At 38.9% G+C, this 12,362-nt stretch overlaps 1 protein-coding gene across 1 annotated transcript in view; it reads right to left on the minus strand.

Annotated features, from left to right (window-relative positions):
• Positions 1 to 11,580, minus strand: part of LOC124153606 (BTB/POZ domain-containing protein KCTD16) — a 51,446-nt gene extending 39,866 nt beyond the window's left edge. Inside the window, exon 1 of the mRNA XM_046526891.1 lies at positions 11,381 to 11,580. Within this exon, the coding sequence (XP_046382847.1) occupies positions 11,381 to 11,555 (175 nt within the window). The 5' untranslated portion in view covers positions 11,556 to 11,580. The remainder of the gene's footprint in view (positions 1 to 11,380) is intronic.
• Between the last annotated feature and the right edge of the window lie 782 nt (positions 11,581 to 12,362).

Below are 12,362 nucleotides of genomic sequence, written 5' to 3' on the forward strand. Positions count from 1 at the left end.
CATGAGCATTTAACTATCCCAACATCGATTCCATTTCCATTTCATCCTCTTCCTTAAAATAACTTGGTGCAATTATTTTTCAGCTGGGAAATAATTTTGTTGAACTAACTTAACTTCATTGCAAGTGGGATTACGACTCATATATTTGATTGTTAACATCATGGGGTTTAGAACTACCTAAATGACAGAAGTGAAGGATATTTTAGTAATAAAAAAGAGGATTAGGGGGGGATAATAAAAAAATAGGAGGAAACATAAAATTAAACCATTTCAATGACCGAAGATGTAGTTTGATTTCTTTGGGTTTGTGCCAGAGTTCACCAAACAGGTAGGAGTAAACGTGAAATAAGTGGAGATATTCTTTAATTAGAATTACTTCCTCATCCGTACAGTCAATAGGTCCTCGGAAAAAAGTTTCATCTTTGCACTGGTCAGGACTAACCTTAAATACGTGTCAAAAATTAGATGGGGTTGATGATTTTGATCATGATACAAATGAAATCAAATGGAAGTAACCCGATTCTTTCAAATTGTTGTGGGTGGGGAAGGAGTTGAGGGACCGAACTGTTTTTACACGGATAAGATAGGAATCCGGTATTACCTCGGACGCTATGCGTAAGGCTTATATTGAAGGACCAAATTTAATTAGGTATCGTTGAGAATATAATTTTGAAACCATAATCTATATCCCGATCTTAATCCTCTGAGTGATTTAACAAGTGAGGGATTAGATTATGGAATAATGGACACGGAGGTATTTTTTTCCTTGAGTCGCCTCACTTATGTGTCAATCAATGTGCCTCAATGTGTCCATCTGTGGTTCAAACTTTGGGGTACTTAACTTAAGGGTCAAAAGTCAAGCGCTATCAAGATTATCTCTAGGCTATCACCTAGGTTACTAAGTAGTAAGAATCCTTCCCGGTCTTGTAAATATTATAAATTAAGAGTAATGAGATTGTGTTACGGATAGGTATTGAAAGCCATTTTTTCCGAAGGTTGTAAAATATCAAACTATAATAGATAAATAATTTTCATAATTCCAGAAACCACTTCTAAAGTTACAGGAAACGGGTACTGCCGCATTCAAAGTTAGATGTTGGTATCCTGAGTACTCTTACCGCACACCCATTGAGATGACTTGCGGAATAGGATGTCAATGGGGTCAACGAGGTCACACGAGGATGCCAGTATTGGTATCCTGACTATTATTGCCACAAACCCATCGAGGCGGCTTGCTGAGTAGGATGTCAATACGAAAAGGGAGATCACACGAGGATGCTAGTATCCCGTGACAGTGGCACTTGGATGCTCAAATACGCGTCATGCCTCACGTCAACCTGCTTGAATGCATTCCCTGCGTGGAGAGTGCTGTGGGAAGGCACCAGTCGTCCCCGCGGTAACGCGAGAATTGTTAGTCAACGACAAGGAATGCCACGGGAGGGTGCTACACAATGATACCTCCCATGGACGAGGGGCCGTTGTTTAAATGGAAAAGGGTGAAGCACGCATTTTGGCCATCACGCACCCCTTATGGGAGTTGGAGAGGAGGACTTATGGTTGTTGGGAGAGGAGAGAGAAAGAGGCGTTAAACCCTGTCGACTGTCTTTCGTCGCGTTCGAAATACGACCCGTGGATTTATGGGCCTCGTTCTCATCTCCTTCTCGTCCCTGTGCGCCCACGCGACGGCCTTTAAATAAAAAAAATAATAAAAAAACTTTCCACCGCGACACTTTCTCCAACCCCCTTCTCACCCCAATTAATGCTTTAAAACCAAGGGGAGGCTACCTCCCTCCCCCAAAAAACCTCCGCTATATTCTCATTCTCGCGAGTAATTACTTTGGAGTAGGTACTCGACGGATCGGTGGAGCGAGGAAAATGTGGGGGGAAAAGGGAACTAAATCTTTTATTTTTTTCTCCCCTCCTCTTTAATGAAAACTTTCCATTCTCGCCGCCGTCTTTCCTCCCTCCTAACCCTTCAACCCCCTTCATCTCCCTCCTCTACCATTTCTCTTCCACCCCTCTCTTTTTCCTCCCAGACTTCGGACAACCTTTCCCACTTTTCCGAAACTTTCGGAGCGCGGAGCAAAAGTGAATAGTTTTTACAGTTCTTCGATGTTGCTCCCGATGGGAAAAATAGCCATTTCGGGGCTTTCCTGCCTGCCTCTCTTAAGTCTCCTTTATCTCTCCTCCAATTTTCCTTTTCTCTATCTCTCCGTCTTTTAAATTACCCTTATTATCTTCGCTCTTTTTACCTTTCTGCCCTCCACTCTACCACTCTCTTAATTAATGTTTCGAAGCTCCCGATTTTCTCTCGTCTCCAGAACGTACTTTTATTGGCTTTGCATGAAGATGTTTCTGTTTTCAATCCATTGCGTGTGATAGCGCCTTCCATTTGGGAATTTTATTTCTTTCCTTGTTTCCTCTTCTATTCTGTTCCATTCAGCTTATTAAAGATCGCCAAATTCCTTAGGAGTAAACATAGCCTCAAGGAAGTGTTGACAAAGTTGTAATTGTTCCGTGAAAAAGGAGGCTTGGCTAAAAGGTAATCCATAGTCTCTGGCTCACTTCAGATTATCCTTGTGCCTCTTATGTATCTCGATGTCTACTGAACGAATTAATATGAGATATTTAACAAAAGAGGATGTTAATAATAGATCAGTGGGAGGAATTTAAGAGATTGGGCTTCTATCTCTACCCAGCTGTGTTATCGTATCTCATTTAAAAAGATAAATAAAGATAATGTATTGTCAACTTATTTTGCATAGCACCTAATAGCGACTGCGAGCCAATTGAAATATATGTCGTAGTGCTTTAAAATTCTCGGTGGTGGCGGGGTAGAGATCTCGCCTGAAAAACCGAATGTCGCAAGTTTAAGTCCAGGGAATAGGTGTTTGTGACATGAGTGTTTGTGGCACAGGGTGTTTGTAATCTATCTCGGATATGGATGCTAGTGATATTTCGTTGTTAATTGCTGAAAATTCCTCGTTGAGAAAGACCACATATTATGCGCTTTTTTCCTGTGCAAATGGATAATAAAATTTATAAATCTTTTTACTATGCTGTTCTGCGATATATCTCCCGGAAACGTCGTCTTATCTGGATTAATTTTCTAATTTTTACAGTATTTTTCGGCTTGTGCTTTCTTATTTCGTTTTTTTTACGTGTTTTGTGTTTAGGTAACTAAATTTAGCGAGGTAATGTTATTAGTAACAAAACTTAGGACTAATACTACAATAATTAATTTTCCTTGTAATTCAAAAATTATTTGATCACAATTTCCATTGTCAAAATTTTCTATTCGTTGGTAATGACCGTTTAACGAGCGAAAACCGTTATTTTTTGGAGAAGCCGTTATTTCGGCATGTAAGTCTTATTTACCATCTCTGTATGGCTAAAAGTATTTCATACACTAATCAGGCCATTTGAGAACGGTAGTGAACTCTTTGAAGCCTGAAATTACTTCACATAGGTGAAAGATTTTTTCCCTAGATATCTTAGTGTTTTAGATTTAACAATGTCAATATTTTTGGATTTACTGCTGGTTGAGGTATTTCACTCTGGACGAGTTTTTAATCTTAGAATTCTACAGGTTAAGACGTGATATTCATCTTCTAGTTGAATTTGAAGAACCAGTTTTATATTTTTCTTAAAAGCTTTCTAAAATTCCGGCTGCATCAAGAATTCTTTGACGGAAATCGAATATTTCTGGCTTCAAGCTCCCCAAACTCGCATTTCCCATTATTCTCGACGTCATTTAATGACTTGGACGATTAGAGTTAACGATTCCACTCATGCTACCTCTCTCTTCTCCAACTATTGATCGAAAAGCATCATTATTTTTAAACGTGCTGTCATAAAATGCATAAATATTCCACAGCATGAGAGCAAGATCCCCCTTCTCTTCCTCTTCCGACGTCAGCAACGAACTTCTTGAGACGTGTGCGATAAGATTTATACGACGGGCGGGAACCAATCATTTTCTTTGTGGCTCCAACCTCATCGCTCTGAATGGAGATAACGAGAGACGTTTGAAAGAAGCTAGGCGCATCAAAACTTTTGGTAGCGGGACTATATTTAGGGATGATATTAGGCTTTTTAAGAGTGGAGGCGGGGATTTTTTCTGCAGAGGGATGTAAGGTATAAAAATGGGCTGGGATATGGAAAGCCTTTTGGCTCCAGCATATTTTCTTACGTTTTAGCTGGCTTGCGGGTTTTCAAGAGAATCTAATTGGAGACTAAAAGAGTATTATCGGCCACAAAAATGACTTTGCCTGAAAACTGAAAAAACTGAAAATTCTAATTTTATCTCTCGTGACATTTTTCATAGGCTGGGGATCGGACGAATATGACAAATTTTAATTTTTGGGAATTTGAATGTGAGAGCGAAGAGGCAATGAGAATCATTGCACAATTCAAATTGACGATATTTTTTATAGACTTTGAGCCATCATTTTCGGAATAAGTTTCCTCCTTGGAAGTTAAGTTAAGAGTTGAGGTTTTAATCATTTGGTTAAAAATATTTGCAAAGAACATTCTTGCTTAAAAGGCGCAAGCGTTGTAAGTTCAAAACGAAATATTTTACGAATGACGAATATATCTAATTCACTTTCATTACTCATTTGCTGAAGAGAAAATAATCAATGTAGTGAACGGGTGTGGATTGCAAACACTTTTATTAAAAATGAGCATTGGAAAAATAAATTCGATATATTATAAACAATATGAATCAATAATAGGTAAGCCCGTATCGTCGCCCATTTTAAAATACCAATTTTTTCCAAAAAAAAGTGCACGCTCCCGTTAATGTTAGCGTAATCATTAAGCAGTTTTCTTAGGTTTAAAAAACATTAATCACAAATTTAAGTGTACGGTGAGATACTCCAGTCATAATACTGCATACCCTGCATGTTATGAGAGATTTTAAAATTAAGTGAAAAAATTATTTCCGTCCGATTTTTTCGCAATCCCAACCACTTTTCGGCGGTAGCGGATGGTATGTCAGGGGAGAGTGGAGATTTCCCCCTATTCCACCCACTTCCGGGGCACAGACTGTTTTTAGGGAGGAGGTTTTTCGGAGTGGAAAGAAATAGAGCGGTGGTTGCTGGGTAAAGGTGAGGTGTTGGTGCTAAACGGGGGCGTGTTGGGATGGATCGCCCCGCGGAAACTCCCATCACGAGTGTCTTTTCGCTCACGTCCGCACCGTGCAGCGGAACACGAACGTAGAACCGAAATCTAGCGGCACGTATACGGAGACGTAGCGATGGCAACTGCGGAGGCGGCGACTGCAAGAGAGCCCCTTCCTCACTCCCTGATCTTCCACTTAATTTGAGACGCCCATATTTCTCTTCCTTTCCTCTGCTGCCCCGCCCGTCCTTGTCCTCAGCAGCCTGGAAACCCCTCCCCTGCCACTCATCCGTGTTTCGCGGGTGGATGCGAATCAGGGGAAGGGGTGAGAGTCGCGGGAGGTTGGCTATCGATTCCTCGAAGACGCCTCCCGAGAGGCGAGAAGAGGTTATGGGATGTGGGAAGGGGAGCAACTTCACGGTTACCCGCCTCTAATCTCTACCCCACCCTTCCTCCATTACACTCCTCCAGAATTAATCCCAGGTTTTCCCAGGTTGTATTCAAGAAATGGCTAACGTTTGATCCAATATATTATAATGGGCTAGTTCTTCAAGTCTTAACAATTTCCGATAGTGATAGAGCCTGAAAAATGAAGTGGCCAGTTTTGATTTTCGATACTTCACCCGCTTCTGAAGATATTCGCGACGTAAAATCACCGGTCTTAACCCTTTCGTAGACAAGTTGATGTCGTCACGGACTCAAATGGGTTGCCTTATCGCCTCTCAGCTATTTCTCTGTCTTTCGTGATTCTCTGTTTTTTACTACATTGCGAGGTTTGTGAGTGATTCCCCCGCGCGAAGGAGCAAACGCGTACTGCGCGGTACGGTAAAAAAAATAGATTTTATCTTTGGTGTTGAAAACGGTCGTAGATTACTTTTTGGATGGAAACTCTGAAATTTTGCTGTAATTATGGTTTAAATATCTGGGGGTGACACGGTGTCCCTTTTTCATATTCCTTCATCTACATTATACCCTGCGAGCCACCTCTAGGGTGTTTGGCAGGGGGTGGTCAATCATGGCAGCATGCAAGAGGATACACACATGCACATTGCACACCACACGGTAGTAAAAATGATTCGAATAGTAACAATATTCGCAACCTTTGAAATGAATAATGTTCTTACTATTCTGATATTTTTTATGTGTCGATAGCACTTTTATTTCAAACACTTATTGTCCAATCTGCGCTGCAGATTTATAAAGCCTTCAAAAACGCAATAAAGAATGTTTTACTCCCCTCTCTTACGGTCTACTAATTAAGTATTAACTATATGTAATTAGTAAATCATCGGAATTCTAAAAGGAAATAAATAGCAATAGGTACCAATCTGAATGAAATAAGTACCACGACCATACTGCAATAGAGCTTGGACAAAAATATCCAATAACCAAGAAGGGCTCAGTTAACATCAAGGATCGAGGTTTTCCATCGTTTTTTCTCAATAACTCAATGACGATCACTCAAATTTCCTAAATGTGGCAACTAAAAATTAGCTATATTTTTTACTGCGATTATTATTATTATATCATTTGAGTGAGATTCAAGCCTTTCTACCAAATAAATGTGCCTATAGAGGATCTTGGGAAGTTTGAACAACAATGAGCAGAAATTTTCATTACTTTTTCCCATACTTCGAAACTTTATTATAAGTTCATGGAATCCTTAATGTTAAGCTACAATGCTCCATTCCCGTGGGATAAAAACCTCGGGTGACACTCAAACTAAAAAAAACACTCATATTATACTTTCCGCCAGGAGGATAGGCTAATTTACCAAAGACATTGTTTATTAGACTCAACTTACGTTTAATGTATTTAGTATTTTATGATGTAATATGATCTATCCGTCTGTATGGAGCTGAATCATGGGTCATTGATAAAAGAACGGCAAATAAATTTACTCTCTTTGATAATAAAGTGATACGGAAAGTTTTTGTACCAACAAGGGAGAATGGAAGATGGAGAAGAAAACACAACAGGGAAATCGGGGACCTTTTCGACCCGCCAGATGTATTAGCTGAAGCTAAGAGGCGCATATTGCGATGGGCAGGGCACATAATAAGAATAGAGCAAGAGGCCCTACTAAAACAAGTCTGGGCAGAAAATCCTGAAGGAAGACGACCTCCAGGAAGACCGAGAAAAAGATGGAAGGATGAGGTTCTAATTGATATGGGGAAAATGGGAGTCAGCGAGGCGGATGCAGAAGTTAGAAGGAGTTAGAGGCAGACAGTTGACAAGGCTAAACACCACTTAGGGTATAAATGGCCATGGGACTGAGTGAGTATATTATGATGATTATTTAGAAAAAATGTCCTGTGGTAAACAAAGTGAAATTCAACAAGCAATAATCTGAAGATTATAATTTTTCCACTGCCTGATGGAATGAATAAAATAGCTGAAAAAGTTCTGAGCTATTACGGTATGTTGCATTAGTCCAGATGAGCGGTTTGGCCACTACAAAACGTTCTTTTACTTTTAACAGGATATAATATAGCCTGTTAGTTACCTGAATTTCTTTGCCCTATTCGGATATTATTCCTCCTCAATTTATTTCTGTGCGAAAATAATGCAAAAACTCCATGCATAAAAATAAAAAAATGCCTTTTCATTGAGGACATCAAGTATAAAAAATGATTGAGAATTATTTATGCATATCTATTATTATGTATGTATATATTATGTATGTATAGTATGAAACACTTGAGTATTTTTACATTTTTTAACTGATTTATTTTTTCTCATTGCGATTATTATTAAATTCATAATACTGATTTGTATCCCATGATTGAATTTATTTACCAAATTTGTGCTTTCCTATTATTATTCCTCAGTTTGGGGTCAATATCAATAAAATATTAATCTTTTTAGAGAATGAATATTTTTGTAATCGTTGCAATTTTAGCCATATTTTTTGCGATTTACCTCACGGAAATACTTTATATTCGCATATTCATGAGTGTGGTACCTATCAGTTAGTTCCAAACAAATGATGCAATGGAGATAAAAATGGCCAAGATGGATATAAAAGTTTTTTTCTTGTCGCACAAACATGTGTGGTGAAATGCTATTAGTATTTCCCGTTAGTATGAAGTTTTTGTTTATTCTTATGGAGGTAAATCACCTTTTCATTACAAACATGCAATTCCATGTGACCACTGATTAATAGCCTTTCATGAATTAGTCCAAATGTGCTCAAATCAGGCGTTCATACCAAATTGTTCCGTTCATTTGAAGTGAATTTCCTATTTAAATGACCACAAAATGCATGTCGCCTGAATGCAGCGCTAATTAAAATTCGGCAAAGGGAATTTCATTGATAGCCTGCCCACCATTGTCCTATATTTTGAGGTAGCCCTCTCTTGAATTCGTTGGGAGCAGTGAAAGATATTTCTTTTAGAGTAATGACCCATGGAAATTCTATTTTTTATGTCCCATGGTGGTAGTTACGGATTGGCTCTGCGGAGTTTATTTTCCTGCTTTTTCCTCATAACTCGTATTTACCACGAAATCCATAATAGGACCACAATGGCTAGAATGCAATTATCAGAATCATAGCATAGTCCGAAATTCATAGGTTTTCGGATGGAAAACATGGTATCATAGCAGGAAAGGATCAATTAATGTGCAGGTACTGAGACAGAATAAAACCTTGTGGTTGCCTAAAGCGCTTTGATGAGTCATTTTAATGATGAATATTTTAGCTATGACACAATGAAAAAGGTTTGAAAGCCCCTGTCATTTTTTTCTATTTTTTAGAATTCACTGCAAGGTAATATCATTTGAATTTTATGATGACCTCTTTATCGTCGTCTACTGTTGAGGTCAAATTCCGAGTATTACGACTCAAATACGTTCTTAGGGAGCCTATTATGAGTTTAAATGGCTTTGTGGGCAGCTCTTAACATTTGAATATTAAAATACCCTTTTTTCAGCATAAGTGTCAATCTTGATTTTTAAAAATTAGACGAGATCATAGGACATTTAATCATGAAAGTCTTAAATATCAAATAGTTTTCCAAAATAATGGTATTTTTTATCAATATCATTCCCACCAAAGTTTGGATCAACTTTCAATGATAATTATACTATTGTAGCTAAACTAGAAACGCTACTGGCATTTCGGACGAAATGAAGGGCCTAAAGATATTCTTGCCATGAGTTAGTATTATAAAAAAGCGGAAATGACAAGAAGATAATAATTTTGGGATAGTAAATTAGCATTAGACGGTGCATGTCAGTAAAGTTATATACTTGTACCTACATTCAAAGAGTTTGAGAGATTCAAATTAAAACCATACTTCTTAGTTGTTGAGAAATGAAACATATTGACATGACAGCTTCAAAGAACTATGGCCGATATTTCTGATGGCTATTCCTGTTTTTGTCAACTAATGACTATGAAATATGTATGAGTTACCCAAGATCATAGATTAAATTCTATCTATGGGCATGGGGTGACCACGAAACAACTTTGTTTCGAGTTAATGAGTTCAATATATGCGAACATCTAGCCTGGGATGTAAACATAAGATAACTACCATTGAGTCCCTTAAATAAGATTCCAATGATACTTTACAAGTCATTAATCATGCTTTTTGTGCTGCGGCAGGATACGTTTTTTTCCACATTGATTGAGAAAAGGTTGGAAGCCTGATACCGCTATCGCACAAATTAAATCTCCGATTTGATTCTTTTTCAACTTCAACGCTCCCAAAAGAATCTTTGCTTAATCTGTGTTGGGTTTGATTTACCTAAACAAGAGCGTTGGCGATTAAAATGACTGAAGCTCAGATCACTGCTAGTTTGGCCCACGCAGGCCATTTCTCTTGTGATGCCCAACTCAATGCGCTATCTGCTAGAGATTCTGTAATCGGTTCGCGAGATGGGACAACAAATGGCATCATGACACATCCATTGATTAGGAATCAAAGAATAATTTGATCGAAGTCGGCCAATAATGATTCGTCATTTAGGTGAGTCAGTGACTCACACTTGGTGCAGCTATGGGCTACGGCATTGCGATAAAATCGAGCAATCTTTTTTCGTAGAGGTTGAAACAGAAATCTGGAACGAGAGAATATGCAGCAGATCCTCTGTAAGCTCTGAACAACGAGTTAAGTTTGAGCATGTTAAGTGATAAAAATCGCTAGAGGTTATGAGGTCATTAATAATGGTATGTATCATAATGCTTTGAGGTAGGTTTTTGCTTCTCTAGTTTTTAATGGTAATATTGGAGAAATCAAGTATAATGCGACCAGCTTTCTAATTTTGTCGATTATTATATACTTGAAGTATAACGTGATCAATACAAATCTTTAAAAAACGGTGTTCAGTTGTTCAAATTTGAGTCGTGTTAAGACAAATTGCTACTTTATTCCTCGTTAATCGTATACGTAAACTCATTGCTGGTACATTGTATGATGAAATTTATTGCTGAAGAGAGCATTAATCCGTAAAATTTAAAAGACATTCTATCAGAAATGTCGCTTCTCTCTACGGATAAGAGATATTATTTAGAAATCATCAGAAAAATTCTTCACAAATGCTATGTGAAAGTATATTCTGTGAAAACATTTTTGGTACTTTGAATGCAGAAATATTTTTTAAGAAGTTGCATTTCATTCGTTTAACATTATATAAATATACATATTTAGTGAAATAGCTTTACTTAGCGATATTTTGTCAGTCTTTTCCTTAATTTTTCCTGTGTAATTTATGATGTAGCAAATGATTGTTTTCTTAGATGTAAACCTGTCAGAGTCAGAAAGTGGAAATTCCGTGGAACCCATTGCCTTACATTTTTTATAAATTGGAACAAATGAAACTTGATATCTCAGAAAAAAATTCTTTCTTCCACTAGTTTAATTTTTCGTGGCAAATATTGTTCATTCGCGGAAGGATTTGATGAAGAAGTGACACTTTGATTACCATAAATTTATGTTGTAAAGGCAAGGCGGGATACATGATAGCAGTTTGGGTCTCATATGAGAATTTCGGTAAGCTTGGCGATTTGAATACCTGTATTCATCTGTGCATTGCGCTCGTTTTTTTTTTAGTGTCAACCCTTGGCAAAATAATTTTATTTCTGATTCTAGGAAAAAATTCCCGCCCCTCATAGCTAATCCGCTACTGCCTTCAGCTGCATTTATCGTGACATTATCACTTTATCTTTCTCTCCTTCACTCTCGGACTCTCGTGGAACCATTTTTTTCTCGCCTAAATTCAGTCCTCCTCACCTCCTTTCTTTGCATCTTACCTTTGGAGTCTTTGACGGTGGGCGTCTTGGGACTGCCTCCTTCCGCGAACATCTCGCCGAGGAGGGAGTCGGAGTAGCGGACGAGGGTGGACCGGGAAGTGGTGTAGAACACGCCGCCCACATTGAGCTCGACGGGCGGGCTGACGGCGAGGCCGCCTCCTCCGCTACTACTCATCCTGAGCGATGGGGCCCCACTCCACAGCCACTGCGGGACAGAAGGAAACAATTAGAAGGGTTAGAACATCATCATCATCAAAATTATGTGATGAAATGCTACAAAAACCTATACGTATTGCATTTTTCCGTGGAAACATTAAATTATGGTTTCGCTATTATTGGTCCACGTCACTCTAGTGGCGGCGTTGGAATTTATCTATCCAACTCATTATATCCCTATCATTTTCCTGGAATCGTCGCGACGCGTCGTCGGGCTCTCATAGCGGCAGCGCCTCCTATCCTTTTTCCTTCCTCTGTCTTTCCCCTCCCGAGATGTCCGCGTGAAAAGTCTTGGACTTTTAGACCCGGTCCTGAGGAGTGTAACCCCACGAGCCCGTCCTGGGTCCTCGTTTCCTTTGTCCGTTTCGCACCGACCCGAGTTTTGCTGTATTGGTTAGCGGGATAAAGTCAAGACGGCAGGGACCAAACACAGCCTCTCAACCGGCAAGCAATGACACTCACTCGTTCACTCACACACGCGTACACACAAACCAATCACATGTTTAAAATGCCAGGAGAATACGCTCAAGAATAGCAGGTCAATATGTATATTAAGACAAGTGAGGTTCGAATAGTGCTATTTCAGCCTTTTCGGCCCTTTTCAACGAGGAAGTGATACCTTCACAGCAACACAACGAAGAAGTGATATCTTCATCAATTCAACCTAACACTAAGCAAACGTAGTGATTAGGTCAATAGATATATTGAGATTTGTTTACCCCCTAGGAAGGTGAATGGGGGGGGGGGTAAGGGGAGACAGTAAGAC

Source organism: Ischnura elegans, chromosome 1 (assembly GCF_921293095.1).
Source record: "Ischnura elegans chromosome 1, ioIscEleg1.1, whole genome shotgun sequence".
In the NCBI taxonomy this organism is placed as follows: Eukaryota; Metazoa; Arthropoda; class Insecta; order Odonata; family Coenagrionidae; genus Ischnura; species Ischnura elegans.